At 34.5% G+C, this 22,848-nt stretch overlaps 1 protein-coding gene across 1 annotated transcript; it reads right to left on the bottom strand.

The window, feature by feature from the left end:
* Positions 1-671: 671 nt before the first annotated feature.
* prpf3 (PRP3 pre-mRNA processing factor 3 homolog (yeast)) lies at positions 672-22,073 on the bottom strand. The gene is made up of 17 exons (XM_056475563.1): positions 21,882-22,073; positions 19,646-19,803; positions 15,632-15,762; positions 15,353-15,508; positions 12,235-12,321; positions 10,513-10,775; positions 10,285-10,403; positions 10,003-10,190; positions 9,747-9,913; positions 8,880-8,962; positions 8,621-8,764; positions 8,397-8,496; positions 7,969-8,082; positions 5,326-5,444; positions 5,148-5,225; positions 5,001-5,056; positions 672-1,228 (listed from the first exon to the last, which is right to left on the bottom strand). The coding sequence occupies exons 2-17, from the start codon at positions 19,788-19,790 to the stop codon at positions 1,079-1,081; spliced, it is 2,100 nt and encodes a 699-aa protein (XP_056331538.1). The 5' UTR covers positions 19,791-19,803; positions 21,882-22,073; the 3' UTR covers positions 672-1,078.
* Positions 22,074-22,848: the final 775 nt, after the last annotated feature.

Here is a 22,848-nt window from a genome sequence, read left to right as displayed (position 1 = left end):
TAAAGTTGGCATGCCACTGGAGGAACACTCTATCCTTTGTCTGTTCTTAAAACCATCTTTTTACCCTATAATAACCAATGTGGTATTCTTGAACAGTGAAGTGTGCATCATTAAGAATAGTCTTACCCATGCTTCTGCATTTAACCCATTAAGGTGCACATGAACACACAATTTGAGTGAAAAGAGAGAACACAGACTAACACACCATGTGAACAATAGGCAGCCACTGTACCCAGCAACCAGGAAGAAATGAGGGGTTAGGTGCCTAATTGCACCTCAAGAGTACAGTATTTGGGTATCCTTTGGGTAGTAGGAATCAAACCCAAGATCTTTGGATTAAAAGTTTGACTCCCTAACCATTACACCACATCCGCCCCCAAATTATTCCAGTGCCATCAAGCTTAAGAAATTCTGTTTTACATCTTAAAAGAAAGTGAACCCTTCAAATACTTTTTATAGGCCCGGATTTAATAGGTTTTACTTGTTGTGTCTGATTCCTTGACAAAATTGGGGAGGAAAAAAAGGGATGACATGAATATGAAAATAGGTGAGCCTAAAAAAAAAAAAAAAAAAAGATCTTCATTAAACCACAATAACAATGCCAGCCGTACAGAATCTAATATTCTTGTATTCAATTATGTTTGATCATCCAGTAACAAACTACAGTGACATTTCTCGTGTCAGTATTGAGTTTTACTAACTGAAAAGATCAAATCAATGTGCCAAAAGGAGCAGTCAAGATGGATCAAAAGTACAGAAAATAAAAAAAAAATGCACAGCCTACACTATAAAACGTTTACAAGAGAAACAAAACCAGCGTCCACACTTGTAATTAGGATTAACATCCTTGTTCATGACACCAGCTCTTGTAACAAAGCCTTGCATTGTTTTACACCTGTACTGCAGGTACACAAAGCACAATTATTCTCTTATTCACTCAAACTATAGATATATACATGCGCTTCTCTCTGCCAGTCTAATCCATCTCTCTCTCTCTCTCTCTCTCTTAAAAAAAAAACTAAAACAAAACAAAAAAAAATTGTCATGGACTCCACTGTGAGTTGTTGTTCAGTCTGTTTCAGTCATCAGTTGTCTCCAGAACACTTTGGCTCAGAGCCAAGTCCCAGTAGTGCTCGGTGCCATGCTTCTTAAAATGTTCCCGAGCCATGTTCTCTGTTGGACACTGCTTAAACTTAACCTCCCCATAGCTACGTTCCTTGGATGTACCCTGAAAAAAAAGATAGTTAAATTTACAACAGATTTAGTTAGAATTACAAAATTCATTCATTCATTTTCTTTTTGGCTTGGTCCCTATATTATTCCGAGGTCGCCACAGTGAAATGAACCACCAACTTATCCAGCACGTTTAACGCAGCGGATGCCTTTCCAGCTGCAACCCATCTTTGGGAAACATCCATACACACTCATACACTACAGACAATTTAGCTTATCCAATTCACCTGTACTGCATGTCTTTGGACTGTGGGGGAAACCGGAGCACCCGGAGGAAATTCACGCGAATGCACAGAGAACATACAAAATTCATACTACTCTGAAAAACTTCCAAAGCTGTTTTGTATTTTATTTAGTATTATATTTTAATATCTTATTGCATATATTTTTTATAAATTATGTATAAAAAGAGATGTGAAAAAACACCACCACCGTGTGCCCAACAGAACGTGTTTTGACTGTTCATCTAATCAGCTTGATGGTTAATTTACTCTGAAATGCTAAGCAAGTTGGTGCCTCTTCATCAGTGGATGATTTGGATGCTTAGCTACAGTCAGGCATTTGGAGTTTTATTTTCTATTAATTACTCTCAAAAATTATTTTGTCAAAAATTAAGTCAATAAATATGACACTTTTGGAGCTTTTTTCAGATAAAACATATTTGAAATAATTAGACAATGTGTACAACCCCTGGCAAAAAGTATGTAATCGCCACTCTTGGAAGATGTTCATGCAAATGTTTAATTGTGTAGAAAAAAACAAACATATACAAGCCACGAAACTATTTTCATTCAAAAATACAACCTTCTGGCTGTAAGAAACACTTAAAAATAGAAAAAGAAAGAGCACTGTAGTCAATTTCAACTGTTTTTACAAATCAAACAGAGGAAAAAAAATTATATTAAATCACCAAATAAAAACATTAGTTACTTTGATGCGCCATCCTTTGATGTTTTTAACAGCTTGAATTATCCGAGTCATTTCCATTTTTTTTAATTTACACCACAGATTTTCAATTGGGTTGAGGTCTGGACTATTTGCAAGCCATCCAATTGATGTCTTTCCTGTAGGAAAGTTTACACAGATTTTGCCTTATGGCACGATGCATTATCAACCTGAAAAATTATGTCATCACCACCAAACATCCTTTCAATTGCTGGTATAAGAAAAGTATTTAAAATCTCAATATAAACATTTATAGAGGATGCAATGACTGTCATCTCTCCCATACCTTTACCTGACATACAACCCTACATTCTTAATGATTTAGGAAATTTAAATATTTTCTTCAGGAAGTTGTCATCATAAATTTCATTGGAAAAGCACCAAACAAAAGTTCCAGCGTCATCACCCTGCCCAATGCAGATTTATGATTCATCACTAAATATCACTCTCATCTAGTCATCCCCAGTCCAAGACTGTCTTTCTTCAGCCCACTGAAACCTTGTTCTTTTTGGTTTAGATGTTAATGATGGTTTTTGTTGGGCTTTTCTGTATGTAAATCCCATTTCTTTTAAACGATTTCTTACAGTCTGGTCACAGACATTGACTCCACTTTCTGCCCATTTGCTCCTCATTTGCTTTGTTGTGCTTTTTCTGTTTAGAAGGCATATTGCTTTAAGTTTCCTGTCTTGATGCTTTGGCATCTCCTTGCTCTACCAGTACACTCCACTTCTACAGCATTCCCATTTGATTTGTACTTGGTTCAGATTTTAGACTCAGCTGTCTGGAAACAACCAATATCTTTTGCAACATTCTGTGAAGATTAACCTTCTTTAAGAAGTTTGATTATCGTTTGAACTGACATCTCTAATGTTGAAGCCATAAGTTATGTCAATCAGCTTGGTTCAACACCTCACTACGGTGTGCAAACATGCTTTTTTGATGGCAGACTAATTATCAGTTGTAATCAGATACAGTTGTTTGTTTTAAAACTGCAAAGTACATGGTGATTCCGTATAATTTTCCTCAGATTTGTGTCAGATTTCATATTTTTTTCCTGTGCTTGATCCGTTAAAACAGTTGTAATTGACTACCGTCGTTCTTTTTTATTTCTTTTTTTAAGTGTTTCATAGAGCCAGAAGGTTTGATTGTTGAATGAAAATATTTGTGGCATGCATGTGTTTGTTTTTTTTCCCTACACAAACATCTTCCAAGAACGGTGATTCTATACTTTTTGCCAGGGATTGCATTGTTGGTAATGTTGGCACTGTTGACTAGAGCAGTGTTGAACATGATGACAACCATGTCTGTGGGTGCTTCCCAAATGAGATTATTTTGCCACTTCTCATGAGTTTCACATGCAAAACTATTTAGACACATACCTCAGAGAAATAACACACTTCATATAAATAATATTCCTTGTTGCCGCTTTCTTTAGTATTCTTTAGTTTTCCTGTTCTTTAGACAGGAATCGTGGTCGACGTTTTGATTTCAGCAAATCAGTTCAATTGAAAGCAGAGAGCGTGATTAATATATAGAAGCCAGACAAGCCTGGCATCACAAGTTTGACGACAATATTTAAAACCATTTTTAAGTATTTTAGATATTATGGGAGCAATTTTCTCCTGTGACCCTGGAAAATTTCTGTGGCCCAGATTTCCACTTCCAAGAGAGGACTTATTGAGATGAAACTTCACAATCTATAAAAGAATCTTCATGATGATCAGCATTGCTTTTAGCACAAAAATTTGAATAAGTGATTCCTCTGAAAATTATAAATCACAAACAAGACCCAAAGAGTGGGGATATAAAGGACAGTTTGTAATCATGCCATTCCAGGCAAGATATGAGTTTACTCATCCTTTTTGTGAAATAATTGATCTTTTCAATTAGAACTTGAACTTAAAAATGTCATTATTAATATTCTGAAGTGTACTGTAAATGCTGCAGTCATGTTTTAATAATTTGGCATCTGAGCCAGACCAAACACCCCAAAAGAAAGCCATGTATTATTATGTATGCCCAGACCAAGTCTCTGGTGACTGTGGCAAGACCAAGATTTATGGATTTAAAAAAGTGAGTTGGCCTCAAAACTCTTAGAAACAGTCACAGAAAGACAGATACAGACACAATTTTTCTTAAACAGAATTAGACAGCACATTCCCAAAACAGTAATTGTTTCACTATTGCCTATGTACCTTGCCCATTATCCTTTTTCAGATGCTTAAACTGACTTGCTTGTTCATTAATTTCACTTTAACACCTGAGATTTTTGCAACATGCTCTAAGCTTAAGCATCAGATTAAGAAAAACAATTTTTATGGGTCTCTAAAAATAACATTCTGAGAATTAATAAAATCAACGCTAAATGTTCGGTAGACAAACGAGTTGGAATTGTAAACCTAATTCAATTATGTAAAGCTCTTAAATAAACTATTCAAAATATGTTTATTATTATAACAAGTAATGATTAATTATTCATAATTCCATATGAGCTAATTTTGCTACAATAAATATGTTTTAAAATGGAGATTTTTTTGACAATGTGTGTGATTTATGACACATTAGTATGTTAAATCATTCAACACACTGTTAACAGGAATAACAATAGAGTTTAAAATAACACAGATTGTGTCGTCCATAACCAGACACAAAGGTGTGTTAAGTACCAGGTTGTGTTGTTTAACACATTATAGGAGTGTAATTACTATGTACCTACGGAGAAGTAAAAACAATAAAATGTTCAATAACCCAAAAGTGGATAGCAAATGGTTACAAAAACACACAAATAAGCTTCTCCAAGAGTAATACAGGAATGCATTTACCTCCCAGACCAGTGAGCATTTATTATTCTTCCTTGATTCATCGTCATCGTGATGTTCTAAAGGAAATGAAAGAAAAGCAAAAGATCAGTTTTTAAATCACAATTCACAAATGCCTGCACCTTCTGCAGCAATCGTATACCACCTTACCATCTCGCTTGGAATTTGGTTCATCCCACTTGATCCGAGTCAGCATCAATCGCTTAAACTTCTTCTGTGCTTTGGGTCCTAAATGGAGGAACTCAATGAATACAGACAGTAATTCTAATAATAACAATACCCAAAACTACTTAGAGAAGATTAAACAAAAATGATAACATTTGCTTACCTCCTTCCACGACTACGATGTTGACATCTTTGTGCAGTACCACAGTACCAGTGAGGTACAGCTGGTTTGCATTGGCCTCCACTTTAAACTTCTTGGCTGGGTTGTGCAGATTTCGGATTCTGCAGAGCAAAGCAGAGCACTTCAATAAACAATAGGGACGTAGCGGATCAGTTTACCAATGATCCATTCAGATCACAACCCACGGTTCAGCACGCACGTGACCCACTGAATAATTTTTTTTTTTTTACTTATGGTAAATAAATGAATAAAAAATAAATAAAAAAAACGCATGTAGAAAGCATTTTGACTTTCCTGTAAAATATAATAATGACAAAAATAGTCATGGCACCTAAATGTTTTCTTAGGCTATTAAAGGGGTTTTGTAAATACTTGTTTAGCATTAATGCATCCAGTGTTTAGCTGCACAATTTATCATTAAAAGAACAAGATCTCAATTCAAACCCCCATGCATCCAAAATTATAAATGATCATGATTTGCATATGTTATTAATTCCTTCAGTGCCATGCATTCAAATCTGCATTTGATTGAGAAAAATTCAGTTTTTACCCTTTTCAATTAGTTACAAAATTACAAAAAATCAAGTACTGGGATAACAGTTTATAGTTCAGATACAAACACTGATGTTTATGGTAAAGATTAGAATTAGCAGTTTATTGCAATGTCACTCAAAAATATAAGTTGTAGCAATTAGTTTAACTAAATAGGTGTCAATAACCAGCCATCAAAAATATGTCACTGAATAGATCTTCAAAAATGATGCATCTAGTCAGATTTTTATTGAAACATTTATAGAAAATGAGACTAAAATATAAATGTGTTGCACAAGATTATGTAATGGCCCATTTCCACTGAGTGGTACAGTACGGGTGGGTACGGGCCACCTTTATCAAGCTTGCATTTCCACTGCCAAAAAGGGTACCCTTTGGGTGGGCGTGGTGTAAGACAAAGTTACAGATGACATCATTTTTACTTGAGGAAATGTCACAGTAAAGCTGTACGGGTCGTTCACATATCATATGAGAAGCATTTCTCACAAATCAGATGCTTTATACACATAAATACTTGTGAACAAACTCTATGTACGTGATTTGATTATAACTACAGATCAATGATCGTGCGAAATAGCCTACTGTAACATCTGCAATAATATGAAATAAATAAAATACTGCAACATGTATGAACACATACAGACCCTTACAGTCTCCGACAGAAAAACTCCACACAGCATACATTTAGTCTTGATTTGGGTTCAAAAACAACACGAAATATAGCCCACAGTCAATGCAAACCTCTCATCTGTGTCTTTAATCTTCAGCAGCCGAGTTCAAAATAGTCCAAAAGGTGATGATAATAGTTAAACGTGGCAGTTTGTTCATGTTTTAGGTTGCAGAAGCATCATTTGCTGCTGTTTTTTTTCAGCTTCTCCTTTGTTTTTTCACGCTTCACTCTCACATTTGTCTCTTTTCTGAAAGGATCGGATATCAGATCGATTCAATGATCATGCGCATTTTATTAACATGAGCTCAAAAAATTTGTTATTTCAAATATAGACGTGCGGCGAGTTCTCTGGAGAAAGTGAATCTGCTCATACTTTTTAGACAGGCTCATAAAAAAAAACAACAGAACACAGCAGATTTTGTTTTTCAACAAAATTTCCACTCAGTGGAAATGGGCCATTAGAGCTATACATTTAGCATTAACTGCAACATTAGCGAAGATGATTTTTCATAGTATTGTATATTTTCAATTGTTTTATTTAGCTGGTTATTTATTGATTTTATTTTATTATAATTACAGGTTCTTGCAGTTCTGTTTTTGTAATAAAATGGAAAGCAAATTACATTTCTATTCTCTTATTTTTAGCCGATCTGAAAAATGATCCGATCCAAAACTGCAATGTGATTCATTGAGATTTGTGATCCATTACACCACTAAACAACTCGATAACTTGGCATATGCAACAGCGCTGGCTATTCTGTGTTTTTGTGGTCTAAATTTCTTTACAAATCTTGCTTTGTTTTGCTGACTCAGGACATGATATGCGTTAACCAATATCAGTGGGCATGGATATCTGCGCTGGTAGATTGCTAGACTTTGAATCCTGATTTAATTTGAGGACATTTTTATCAGTTATACTGCACTAATATCCAGCTTTCTCATGGCTAGATCTGTGAACAGTTTAAAGTGAAAACGTATTATTCCTGTTGTCTGTGTTTTTAAAGTTAATCAAACAACAAATGAAATCACTCCCTGGTCTTGACTGAATAGCTGTTGTAGCTGTTCAGTATAAATACAGTACACAGTATTATATTTGATTATATTATTCAGTTTCATGCATATTTCAAAGTTTTTTCTTTCTTGATTTCTAGAAACGGGCAATGTAACTTTTTCTATTATTTTTTTTATATATAATATAGCATGCAATTACTTAGAACTATTAAATAAAGCTTTTTAAACATCAATAAATGTGCATTATGATAATCGTAACTAATAATCAAATTAAAAAATTTTAACTGAATAATCGACAATTATGATTTTTGTCAATCATGCAGCCCTAGTTTTGTCTATGAATTATTTAGTGTGTGTTAAGCATGGAATATATTATCAGATGTGTCATGTACCTGTAAACAGCAATATGAACTCCATGACTCAAATCCTCCTTAAGTTTTTTCACCTTCTTTTCTTTCCTTTGTTCTGCTGTGAGTTTGCGTGCTGCATTTGCCTCCTCATGTGCCCTTAACACAGATGATAACACATTACACTATGCAAAATACATACATTTGAAATCTTCTTTAAAATGTATTTTTAAATAAATTTGTGTAGGTTTGGCATTTATAACAAATGTTTTGTTAATAATAATATTTTTTAATGGTAATAGTAATCAGAATGTCATGAAACATCAAGATCAGTCTACAACTAATTATTTCTAAATACTAGGAATACTATAATACTAGTAGAATGTGCCAAACTTTTTTAATCTTCTCAACAACAGAATTATTGGGGTATAATTTTCTCATTGTATTGTACTAGAGCTTTCATAACAACTCACTTCTGCCTCTTTGCCATTTGTGCTCTAACATGGGCCTCCACTTTGGTGGGGTCCTGCACAGCTTCTGTGCCCAAAACCCTCATCAGATTGGAGATCCGCACTGCAACCAAACAAAGCAAGCATTACACACACAACAAAATTATATCCAATAAAAAAATATTACTAAAATCAGTAAGTGCCCCCAAACCATTGGTTGGCATATTAAATTAATTTTGGTGATGTACCTTTGGGTTCAGGTGGAGGCATGAGACCCAATCTGACTTTTTCCTGCACCTCTTTCTGGCCTTCTCTGCGAGTTTGTCTCCTTAACTTCTTCTGTTCTTTCTTAGTCAAATACACACCCAAAGTAACTGGCTTGTCGGTATCCACTGAATGAATGAAAAAGAAAAAGTTTATACAAAAATGAGAATCACGGGGTAATTCAATTTTGAAATTTAACCAATTTCTTTCTGCTGGAGGTTTTAATATTCAGAGAATGAATACCTGGTGGAGCCATCTGGGTTGGATGTTCAACTAGGTTGGTGACTCCATGCATGTCCACCTCATCTAAATTTGTATTAGCAGATCTTAAAAAAAAAAAAAAATTTTTTTAATTGTTAATTATTAAAATGAATTTAAAAATACCACTGTATGAAAGAGACAACTTCAATATTTAATTCAGTAAGTAATACAGTTTTGGATCAGCATGATTGCAAGTAAGGCTACACAACTTTGGGAAAATATCAAATTGTTCTAATTGATATCCAATTACTTTTTAACCATGTAAATAAACCCAATGTCTATGTGTGTTAGGACTGCACGATATAGGAGAAATTTGATATCAGCTAGCCCTAACATGCGTAATCATTATTTTAAATGTATTGTGTGTGCTTCACAAAAAACAAAAGCAGATCTATAAATTCTTTTTTTGGTTTTGATCATATGATTTTAAGAATTGGAAAATCATCAGCTAATTGATTTGGTAAGCAATCACAGCAATAAAAAAATTATTCTAAACTTTGATTGATAAATTAAATCTTTATATGATTAAAATCAAAAAGTTTATACAATCACTCTGACTAGGGAGACGGCATCACTCCACCGCACTCTGTCAAAGAGTCAGACATGTGCTCTCAGATACATACTTGTGTTTTATTTATTTATATTGCACTCACATTTCACTTTTTTTGTGATTAAATTGCAACATTTCAAATCACACTTCCGACTTAAGTTCAATTAATCACTCAGCCCTAATTGCAAGTAAATACAGTTTGTCACTGTATTAAAACCATTCTCTCAAAAAACTTTTCCTGAATTTGTCAAATACATTCAATACCAGTCTAGGGCAGATTGAAAGTTGTTGGCTCTTACAGTTCTATATGGAAAGGCAGTATGTAGGAGTCCCACCACTCTATATTAGGAATCTCCCCCTCTCCCAGCTCCTTCTTTGGGGCAATAAGAGCCAGTTTAGTGGAGGCCTGTATTCCAGTCTTTTTGGCAGCCTGAGCAATCTCCATTTGTAATTTTTCCAGCTGAGCCTGGTGACAGAAAATAAAATTCATTAACAAAAATCAGAAATTTATCCAATTGAAATTTTTAATCAATACGATGGATTGCTGTTGCCTACTTTGGTGCGTATGCGCTGGGCTATCTTCTCAAAGCGCCCCTGTTCATGGAACCTAAAACCTTTTTTGGGTTTCAGTGCAGGAGCAAGGGCCACACGTGGGTCAAAGTAGGATGTGGATTCTAGGTCATCGCTAGGCTTTTCTTTTAATTGTTGTCGAAACTGTTCCCTCTTCACAGCTCTGATGTTTGCTAAAGACAGAAGTAAAAAACAGAACATGAAGAAAAATAGACTTCTAATCAATGAAATGTACCAGATTCATATTTATGTGGTAGGCTGTGGCACCTTTGAGAGTGGGCATACGATGTGTGAGCTCAATTTCTTTCCCACTGGCATCAACAGTTCGTCCGAGTTCATCCAAAATGAGAGGTGTTGGCTTTGTGATCTCGCGAGGTTCTACTTTACTTTAAGCAGATTTAAGAAAATATTAACTTTAAATGACTTTGAGTTCAATTCCTCTATCAAAACATTTTTTTTCTGAATATGTAGGCTTCCAGATTCTCCAATACTCACGGTGGTGCAATGCCCATGGCGTGCAAATTGGCCAGTGCTACCAGATTATGTGGCCCAGGGTTTCCCACAGTAGCCAGAATTCCTGGTTTCATGGACAGTGTAGATTGGATCTTGGCCTGCAGCTCTGCTGCCTTGCGTGCTTTTTCTATAGCATCGTTCATGAAATTAGCAGCCTGAGAGGGAGCAATGGACTGGGTTGCACCCCCTGCTTGGTTCATAGATCGTGGAGTATTAGAGTCTGTCTGAGATGCACTTAATCTGGACTATAGGGAAGACAGAGAACAACATATCTCAGATAAAGAATTGAAAAAAAAAATGCCACAGGAATACAGACCTCTACTTTACAAATCATAAACAAGTGCAAAAAGCCTTGTGCTAAGATAAAATTTTAAATTTACATTTTATCAGCTTAATAGAGGCATTGACAATTTAGCTAGCTTAACAAGTGCTATCTAACTTGCCAATAGCAGAGGCTGTACTGGAAACAATTACAAAAATATGCCGTTATGCCAAAGCAGAATTAAAAGCATTTTTGCTTTAATTTACTTAGAAAATGAAATAAAATAAATTGAATTAGCCATCCTAGTACCCCAGGCACATAATGTAAATTTTTTTCTAGCATAAATGAGCCAAACTGAAGCCACTAGAATGGTTACATTTTACTTACAATGGACATCCCTTACACTGGATACTTCATGTATACTGTATTATTTGTTGATGCAGTTACACACGATGTATGTCTGTATATTGTACTTCTTTTTTAGGTAACTGATTTCGTTCTTCACTAAAGCGCTGTGGGTTTAATCATGCTATTTGCACACATAAACTCTTAAAAATATTGATGGAAATTTTAATGTTTAGACACCATTCTACTTGAAATGTGCTAAAATTATTGGTTAAAACTTAGGATGGTTAAATGAGAGCTGTTTGGGCTATCTGTCAGGAAAATTAACACTAGAACCACCAAGGGGTACATTTTATTTGTCGCTGCTTTTCAAATGTACTTAACAGAGCTTTAATAAAACATTAAAGCCTCCCAGTCATTGACTTTAACTAATATTCACTAATTTAATTCCCTTATGTTAAAAATGTGTTTCGATAAAACCAGATTAAAAAACAGGGGATTTATAAGCGCAAACAAGGGTCAAATTTACCTGCTATGTAATACCTAGATTTATGCACTGCTTTTGTTTTCATTTTATACTTTGCTAGGCAACCCATTTCACTCACTGAATTAAAGGTTATCATAAATAAATTAATAAAGTCACAATGAGTAAGACAAGGACATTTGTAGTGGCATTAAAAGCACAAAATTCCATAAATGATAGTCTTATAGTGGTAAAATATGTGATGCGTCCAGGTCACATCAGTATCTGAAGGCTCATCTGACAGCTGATCCAGATCCTCCAAGACAGAACACATGATCAAATTTAGATGTTTTGGCCAACTAAGGAATGTTCAAATGTTATTGGAGTTGTTCTCTTATTTAAACTATAAATTATAATACAAAACAATGCATAATTATTTAGGGGAAGCTGTGCATTTGAATTTGGTATTACATTTTATATTATATTTAGTGATATATTATTGTCAAAAATAATGTCAAAGTAATGTTTTTTTTATTTATTTATAAAAAAAATTTAGATATACAATTTGCCTTGGCGGTTCTAGTGTTAATGATACAACATATCTCAAGTTAGTCACTGTAAATCAGGTATTTACCTGCGAAGAGGGGGTAGGAGCCACAAAACTTAGCTGTTTCTTTCTCTCCTCAATCTGTCGTGTGGCTGCTTCCATCATTTGCTTTATCTGAAGACAGAAATTTATACATGGTATTAAAATCTTGTGTAGGCAGTACATGAAAGTAAGTGTTTGTTAATTTCCATATCAGCAACAAAGGCAACAACAAAAAACTGTATAATTCATCAAGTGATGTAAACTATTTAATTCGAACCTTGGGGAACTTTTTTTTGTTCAGGGATTGGGCTAAATCACTTGTATAACTGAAATTCATCAATTTGACAAAACAATAACAATAAAAACTTTAAACATTAAAAAAAAAATCTATCTAGAACAGTGTTTCTGAACCATGTTGCTGGAGGACCACCAACACTGCAAGTTTTGGATGTCTCCTTTGTCAGTCACACCCATTACAGGTCCTTCAGTCTCTGCTAATGAGCTGATGATCTAAATCAGGTGTGTTTGGTTAAAGAGACCTGGTAAATGTGCAGAGCTGGTGGGCCTCCAGGAATGTGGTTGAGAAACACTGATCTAGAAGCAATAAATAATTTCTGAAAAAAAAAATGTAAGGTAAAAAGCAGTATATGGAAAAAACTTAAGAATACTGTGGCTCAGAAGCACTACTCATTTGTGGTGTCACCATTAAACCACGTTTTTCAACAGATCTTTCATTTGTCTTACTGAATGTGGTCTCAACAAAAATAAAGTATTCACATGCTATATTGCTGCCTGTCAGTTTAAGTACAGCAGATAAAAGATTGACAGATACAGCAATGAAAACAACAAAAGCAAAATATACACTGAAAAATTCACCAAAATAAGTACTAAAATCCAACAATGCAATGCTTATAACAACTAGATTTGACAACATGGTGTAACGCAGACAATTGCTCTCACATTCTTGCTGCCAGTCAGAGACATAATTTATTCAGCAACATGATTTTAAATTAAGCTTTCATTCCAATTCATTTTATTTTTAAACATGTAACATTTACTTATAGCTGGATTTGGGCCTTAATGCGCTACATCTTACCTTTCCCATCATTTTTTCCATTAAAAGAAATCTGTTGGAGCAATGGAAACTTTAAGCCCTGAATAAAACTCTTTGGATGTTTATCGTATTGATGGATTAATTGAATGAATAACAGGCAGATCAATTGTTTGTCAAACTAGGGGTGAAACAATATTAAAACCAAGAAGAGAGAGAGAGAAAAAAATAAATAAATAAATCACCGCAATGCTAACCCACCCTCACAGGACATTGTGTTTTCACGTCTGTTTTCAAGTGTCAAAAACTCCATAGTATACGCCATAGGACATCATGTACAACCATAGCAAAATTATTATTATTTTTTTTTAAAAGAAGTCTCAATGTGACGTGCATTTCCCCATAATAAGTCTGAATAAGATGTGCAGTAATGTTAGTGGTTGAGCAATAAGAGAATGTTAGTCAATGCTGAAGAGATTTTCACATTTTATTTATTCTGTTAATATACACAACAGAGCAGCAAGAAAGAGCAGGATGTGATGAGGAACTAAAAATGCGAAAACCAACTTGTCACTGACGGGTGGCATCTCTTTAGCTATACTAACTCAATCATAGTACTGATTGAAAAAGAAAACTCAACTCACTGAGAGCATGAGAGTGTATCTTTTCTGCTGTCAAATGCATTTGTGTATGTGTAGAAATGTTTTCTTGGTCAGTATTCACATGAACACAATTACAGTATGATTAAAGTCTAAGTTCCATTATCCATACGCGAGGTCTTAAAACATGAGAGTGGCTATTTATGCTTCTATTAATCAAAGAGCACACACTCACAAAATATTTATATTCATGTTGTGGGTAAAAATAGAAAACATACTTCTAAAGGTGCTGACAAGCTGATACCAGAGGTCAGTTACAACCAAAACTAATTAGTTTAAAACTTAAGTTATGTGTAATAAAATTAAACCACAGGAAAAAAAAAGTATCGAACACATGAAGAAAGGTGTAAAATAGCATGGAAAGCCCAGAAAGCAGCTGAAATCTCTCAGTGGTTTGAAACCAACCTTGCGCTTGGTCAGTGTAAATTAATATTAGCTGCTTCAGTCCCAACACCTGTATTACCAGATGATGAAGATGGAATCAGGCTGGACATTTCAGCAAGACAATACCTGCGTCCCAAATGTGACACTATACACTAACACACTCAACAGCAAAGTATATGAATGTAGTGTCATCCCAAATGGAACACTAATGTTTTTTTTTTACTATGCGGAAATTCAAACCTTTTTTGGGTTTCAAGGTTTCCCTGATGACGTTTGCCAAATTAGTGAAATAAATGACCAAACTACCAAATAATACTTGTCATGAGTATAACCACATTCACAATTGGGAGGCAGCATAATCACTCTCGTAGGAGAATTTTGTTTTCACAATCCAAAATAAATATAAAGGTATCCAACATGTGCACTCGATAGCTCCACCCCTTCTACTACATGAGCAAAGCAGAGGCCATTGAGTGCGTGAAGTGTCCATCGTTCCTCACTTCATTTTACCGGTTGAATGAGTGCGTCATACGGGTAATTAAAGTGCACTTACTATTTTTAGAGTTTTCTGTGTGAATGCACTACTTACACCCTTTATACTACAAAATGGCGTAGAGTAGTGCATAAGTATGCGATTTGAGACGCACCTAATGATCCAAAACACAGTCAAGAAAACACTCAACTGGTTTAAAAAAATAAAAACATCTAATAGAATGGCCCAGCCAATCAACTCTGTTGGCCTATTATACAAAGTATTAACTACAATTCAACAATTCTACTTTTCCCTTGTGTTATTCTGCTCAGAATTGTTCAGACTTTTTTTGTTTTTGTTTTATTTGTATGTTTAAGTTTTTTGTGTTTTCAATTTTATGTCAACAGCTCCTTTAGAAATATTTATCAGAAAAAAAATCATGTGTTCAATACTTATTTTAACTGGTGTAAGTATATGTACAATAGTAATTTAAGGTAAAAAAAAAATTGCAATTATTAAAAATAAAATAGTTGAAGACATTGCTTAACGTTACTGGTGCAACACCACTAGACCTGTCACCTCTAGTACGAGTGTTACCTGAATCTTAGTGAGCATGCCAGGACTCTCAGTAGGGGGACCAGGTAAAACAACTGGTTCTTCCACCTCCTCAAAGCGGGGCACCCTCTTCTTTTTTACTGCTGATTCCACACTGACTACATCCTTCACCCCTTCCATCTCATCTCCAAACACTTCCTAAACAAAGAGGTTGAAAAAAAGTCAGAAAAGTTTAACTTCTACTTTAAGTATCAGATTCAGAAAAGAACATTTAACAAATGTTCCTTCATACACAGACATTGAAGGCTCAAAATTGTATACTTTTAGTTCTCTTTTGCGATTTTTCTCTCCACCTCCTTTACTTCCACGAGAGTTTCTGCTTTCTTCGAGAGCTTCAAACAGACGCTCAACGAAACTGCTTGCCGAATCATCAAGAAATGGTCTTAGCTGGTCTAAAAAAAAAAAGAAGAGAGGTCATAGAAAGGGTTCACATGCATGTTCTTAAAAACACAATAAGCAATGTTTGCAGCTAGAGGGCGTATATTCGCAACAAACAAAAAAGCAGTTTGATAACGGCATGATTACATGGAATCATGAGAGTTGTCTTCATTATATCCTACAGGACTTGTTTTCAAGACTTATTATCGTAATCTGAAGTAGAATTATGTGAACAAACCTTTTAAATAATGCAAATCAAGGGTGCATGATGTAATTGGCACAATGACACAGTCCATGTGCCTAGTTAAAATTGCTTGCTTCATGTAATGGGACCCAAATCATCTAAATATTTAAGACTGTTCTAATGTTCATTGTATATTGTAATAAAACAAATCTTCCATATAGTGAATAAGTTCTTGATCTGCAGTTATCTTTGGGAAAGTAACTCAAAAGTAATACAGCAGTCACAAATTACAATAATATTACAGTGGTATTGTAAGATAAAGAATTACTTCTAAGCTACAGTAACACATCTATAATGTAGTACACTTTGGGAGTAACTTACACAAAACCCACTGACATCAACGCCTAGGTTGTTACCATTTTGTAGGTTTTAAGGTAAAATGGTGCCACCTATGTCAATTGCTAATAGATTTTGGACATCTTGTACTAAATTCCTATGGTAAGAACTTACATTTTTACCAAACAAACCAAATCAGAAAAAGTCTCTTCTCGTCTAAATGCCATCAGTCAAAACTTTACAAAAATTTCTATGTTTTGTTTTGTTCAAGTATCAACCATTTTGAGTAGGGTTTGTCTGCAGAGTGAAAGACGGACGCAACATGAAGGGTGTAACTTGTAGTAGGCTAGAGTCATAACATAAGTTTGGAGACCCACATGTCAAAACTATGTTGTCGGCAAGATGGCGCTGTACATCAGTTATTAAAGTCTACACCTACTCCACACCTAAACTCAACCATCACAGTTTTTAACATGTATACCTACCACAACCCTAAACCCAACCATTATCGTTATTAACATCTACACCTTCCCCAAACCTAAACCCACCCATCACAGTTTTTAACGTACAGCCGCAAGTTGCAGAGGCTTTCACACTTGATATTGTACTTTTATTTGCAACCACTGGGGGTGACGCTGAGTAGGCTAACTGTCATGACAAAACAAATGAAGTCAGCGAGTTTCATGGTGGAGTTGCTAAATGAACGAATATAATATTATTTCAAATGAAGTGGTTTTGGATAAATTTGGAGAAAACTGAAAAAACATTTGGTGAAAATGTTCTGTTAAATATTTTCGCCATCTTGCCAACAACATCTCGCATGGTTCAATGGGATCTCAATAAGTGCAAGTTACACCTCTCTAAGTTGCTACAAGTTACGCCCCCTCATTTTATGCCCCCGTCTTGCAGTCTGCAGATAAATACACTTGAACATTTTATCTGAAAATTCTGTAATACTATAGTTAGCCACTAGATGGAGGTTAAATGACAAAAACAAACCTCTTCTAGTCTTTTGACTAGAATGTTTAAATCTTTATTTATAACTCCTGTTTAGAAGCATTACATTCTTAACCATTACAATAATTTTTGTTAATTTATTCAAACTAATTTACACAATTACTAAATTATTCAATTTCACACAACCCTTCAGAAGCCATTCTGTTATGCTGATTTGGTGATCAAGAAATATTTCTTTGTATTATTGTGATGACAGATAATTATTTTTCTTTTAAAAATACATTCATTCATTAAGGACACATTAAATTGATAAACATCTAAAGCAAAAGTGTGTTATAAATAAATAAAAAACAATTTAAATGCTGGTATTTTGAATTACATATCTATTCTTATTAAAAGTGATTCCTCACTAAACCAACTGAAACAGAACCCGTATTCTGCTGATCTAAACTGAGTTTTGTTGGTTTCACATGTTGTGACAACTGTATCGTTCCTATCACAGAAGCTCTGCAGGTAATATCATGTTCTGTATACACACACAAATATTGGAAGCAAAGAAAATCTTAAATGAGTGGTGTCAGTAAAAGAGTCTCAAAGGACTAACATATTTGTACATTTACGTAGATACATTATTGGAAAACACATGGCTAAAAATATGCATTACAGTGACACGACTTATTTGAATTATTTGAGATGGTTTAATTTCTTAAACCTGGTTTTTACTCGACACGTCCGCTAGTTCGCGGTGATGTGATCGCAGAGTTTGCGAAGGTTAGCTTTGGGAAACGCGCGGCATGATTTCAGCCAGCGGAGCGCATGTTTTTTTTGTTGTTTTTTTTTTAAAGTGGAGCGAACAGTGCGGGCGGTGCCGCAACTAATATGAGTTGAGTATGAAACACTTTGAAGAGAATTTGTCTGAAACAGTACGACTTTCCAGACATCTTTATGATCCGTGATCATAGAAATAACCTGATGATCAATAATTCTTGGCTAGAAATTGCAACAGCTGTGGGAAAGGAGGAAAGTTTTTGTTAAAAGATTTGGAAAAACCTGAGGGATAAGTTTGTTAAAGCCAAAAGAGGCCATGGCAAAAGTGGAGACGCAGGTACACAATTACAGAAATATGTGCCCTGTTTCTAGGCTTTGTTGATGATAATGGTTAGGAATGTTGGACCATTATTGCCTTTTTAGCATAAGAAGAGGACAGAAACTAGCCAGACAACAATGTGTGAATTGTGCAGCGGGCTGAATCATAATAATAATAATAATAATAATAACAATAATAATATATAATAGTACTTTTATTTAATTTATATTAAATTAAGATAGGCCTAACACAGAATGAGTGAGTCAAATATTTTCAAATTACCATAGTACAGTTTTTAGGCCCTGGTTTACTTCAAAAATTAAGTTCTATTTTGTTCTTTCAGGGCAAACAGAAGTTCGAAAACGCTGTGACGATACTGTTTCCAATACCCTTGTACTGCAGTAGGCGGTGCTGTAAATGTGTCATGCTTCACAACACAACAATGATGGTGGCTAAAAGAGAAGTGTTATAGCCATTTTTATTTACTTTTGTTTATTTTAAATATTATTTGTTTGTCTTGTTTGGTTTTTGATTTTTTTTGAACACCATAAAGGCATGGGATGGCAGTACACCAAAAGAAACAAGTGGGTCAATTGTTGACCACTTCATACATAGTTGTTGGAAGACTCTTGTTTTGGAACGAAGTTTGTTTAATATAATTTGTATCCTAATTTATTTTGATGGTCAATTACTTATGAAATTAACAAGATTGATTAAATGACGTAGAACAAAGTGCGCTCAAATCAAAGCCCACTACCATGCTTTCAGGGACAGATCAAATGGCGTCAACAAACAGTTTCATATACTGGCAACCAGTTATCTCTACAAAAAGCACCACCACATCTTTGTTTTGTTTGCCACAGGCAGACACCAAATGGCAAAGCGGGTGCATGTTTTCTCATAGAACAGACATGGCCCATAGGTTTGGGCTTCTTGTCCAGTATATGGCCCATTAAGTCTTTAAAATTTCTTTGCAAGCAATTGTACAGGTAAGGATACATCTGTACCATGAAATGAAAAACAAGTGGAGAGAAAGAAATTGCACATCAAAGGTGGCAGAGTTCCAGAACACACCCACTGATTGCATAATCACCATAGACCAATGGCAGCTCAAAATTTTTTAGGAGCCAATACAAACTCCGCCCCGGATACTATTTGAAATGACATCATTTCAGTTTGTTTTTGTTTGAAGTATACCAAGGCCCTAAGCTGATATCTCCGAAGTTTTCACCGGACTAGTTTAAACTAAGCCATACTGAGCTAATAAACATCAATTTCTACCTGCTGTTATCCATTAAACATAAATTTACAGGAAACGAAGAAAACATCTTACCTATGGTTTTCCTTTTGTCTAAACCTTTTCCCACACAATGTAATGCTGCTGTGACCACAGTGGGTTCAGAAAAGCCAAGGACCTTCTTTACAGTGCGTTCCACCCATGGCCTCAATTCATCAACCTCACGTTTAGGCAGTGACATCCTGGAGGAAAATCTAGGAAGCAAACAAACAAAACAATTGTGTAATGTGTGATAACAACTGATGCTCACATTGATCATTATACACTTTTGGAAGCTACAATCTACACAGACGATAATTGACAAAAAAATTGCAAGTACAGCCATCCTAAAATCTGCTTTTTAAGCTTGGACTCTCCATTTCCAAGATCAGTTGTGTTATGTCTGAATTAGGCATGGGCCGGTATAAGTTTCTGACGGTATGATAACCTTGGATAAAAATATTAGGGTTTCAGTTTTACTGTATTGTGATTATTGCAATATTCTTTTTAAATGTCTGTGTAAAAACAACAACTTTTTTTCCCCTCTGAAAACAATATATTTTATTTTTTGAAAAATGTAAAATATTTTCGAGCAGTAAACATGTCCGGCTAAATAATGAAAATATAAATATAAATAATGTTTTAAAACCCTGACTTTTCCAAACCACGGTATACCTTGAAAACGGTTATCGTCCCATGCCTAGTCTAGATGAGCATGTTAAAGAATACACTAAAATAATTCTAATTAAATAATACCTCAGAAGCAATGTAATGTAGGGCCTGATGGAATCTGCAGACATTTTTGCTATTTCTGCTGAGAATTTAGCAAAAAATCTGCGGATTTATTTTTGGAGTATCGTAACTCAAAATGTAATATATGAAATCAAAAACAATAGTTTTTTTAACGTTTATTTAATGTTTACATTGAAAATCCATCTAGATCCACGTTTGGTAAACAAAAGCAAAACTCTCATATAATATCTCTGCTAAAAGACAGAAAATATTACTTTACAAACTGTATTGTAATTAAATAAAATGAACACTTTCATATTAGTCGATAATATTACTGAAATTAATTAAAAACTGAATAAATATAAATTTCCACACATTTACACAAGTAAATAAATAGACTCAATGATGGGCTAAAAATCCTTGCATTTCTGCCATGTGGGCCTACTTATAGGTTATTTATAATAGTTCTTAGTAGGGTAGCGCAAAATATCATTTCAGCATCGATATCACGATGCGTGCATCTACAAGTCACTTTCACAGGATCTACGATGTTGAGTTTGTATTATACCCGACCAGCATAATGACCGAGTTTAGCCATAATGGAGTGTATGTGAATATAGAGGTAAAGTTGGTTTTGTATTCGGATATTAAAACACTCTCTTTAATAACATAATTTCATTTCAAAAGTACTCTTTGCAAATTCTAAATAGGGAAATCATATAAGCAGCCAATGACTCTCAAAGTAAAACACTGTTCACTGTCAATTGGATAGTGTTAATGTTGTTTTGAAGTCCTACTTGCATGCTAATTCTGATCGAATACTCAAAGTAACATGGTAAACAACATAGAGACTTCTAAATAAAAGAATGTGCGAATATAAAACCAACTTTACCTCTATTAGGTGAGTGAGTAGATTATAATTTACATGCATTTTACAGGAGTTTCAAAAGAGTTTTAAAACTTTCAGGCACAGATAATAATAATAATAATAATAATAATAATAATAATAATAATAATACATTTTAAAATACTGAACTACTGATACAACGAAGATGACAATACAGAGCCATTTCACAATACATTAGATTTTTCAATTTATGTACCTGAATACTATTTGAAAACTTTAAAGCACTGCTTACAGCACTTTTATCATTACTCTAGTGTATTATTTTATGCTTGTAATTGGTTTATTATATTTTCTGCATGACTCAACGCCCTACAGAATTCTCCCAATCAATCTAAATTAAAGAGCTATTGAAGTAATCTGGTGAAATTATATTCATAGAGCAATAAACATAATAGAAAAAGATAGCAATGTCAGATTTTTCAATGTGCCTGCAAAGTGTGTGCATTACACTTTTTGGGGATGTTTTGTTTTTTCCAAGTTATTGTGCTCAAGAGTTGTTGATATAAAGAAAGTATATACAAACAACTATAACATTTCAATAGAACATTATTTACAACTCTAACATTTTGCCGTAAATTACTATTATTACTATAAGAATGTTTTAAAAAGAGGTTTCGGTAGCAAACCAACTGAATCCCAATAAACAAAACTCACCTCTGTAACTCTCCAGATGGTTCACGGCGATCTACAAAGCTTTCTTGTTATTATTTAATATTTCCGATTTTGTTTCTCCACCCAAAACAACCGTTGTTGATAAAATAAGTTATTTACATAAAGAGAGAAAACGTACAAATGTGTATCTGGACTTCACTGCAACCACAGTGTTGGCTAAACGTTTTCCAACGAGTAAACGGAAACGGAAGTGTTTTTCTTCTTCTTCTTTCGTTTTTTTTTTTTGGCGTGGTGCAATCTGGGTGCATGTCGCCACCTGTGGTTACTGATATGCAGTCACAATGACTTCACAATTCATACGTACACCAATTTATAGACATATTTAAATTTATATGATTACTTGATGTTCCGCCCTGAAATATTATTATTTTGAAGTCACTTTTATAAACCTATTAGATTTCAGAATCAGAATCAGTTTTATTGCCAAGTGTGCTTCACACACACAAGGAATTTGTTTTGGCTACAGAAGCTTCCAGTGTACATAAAGTGACAAGTGACAACACAAAATAAATCTGAAAAAATAAAATAATAATAATAAAAAATGATGAACATTAAACAGATGCGGTTAGTGAAGAAACCTGGATGTTGAGTTGTATGTACAGATTGTTATAAATATACAGGTTATAAGGTGCTGTGTACAAGTGCGAATGTAGAGAGTATTGCATTGTATATTGATATAAGGTGCTGTGTACAAGTGCATATGAGAAAGTATTGCACATATTTATTGCACAATAGGGGAATATTTAACTGTTCATAAGGTAGACAGCCTGAGGAAAGAAACTTTTCCTGTGTCTGGCTGTTTTTGTGCTTGGTGCTCTGAAGCGCCGACCAGACGGTAACAGTTCGAACAGGTAGTGTGCTGGGTGTGAGGCGTCCAGAGTGATTTTGCGAGCCCTTTTACTCACTCTGGAAGAGTACAGTTCTTGAAGTGTAGGAAAGGTTGTGCCAG

This window comes from Danio aesculapii, chromosome 16, assembly GCF_903798145.1.
Source record: "Danio aesculapii chromosome 16, fDanAes4.1, whole genome shotgun sequence".
NCBI lineage: Eukaryota > Metazoa > Chordata > Actinopteri > Cypriniformes > Danionidae > Danio > Danio aesculapii.
Note: the sequence above shows the minus strand (reverse complement) of the source record. Positions and strands in the feature narration are given on the sequence as shown.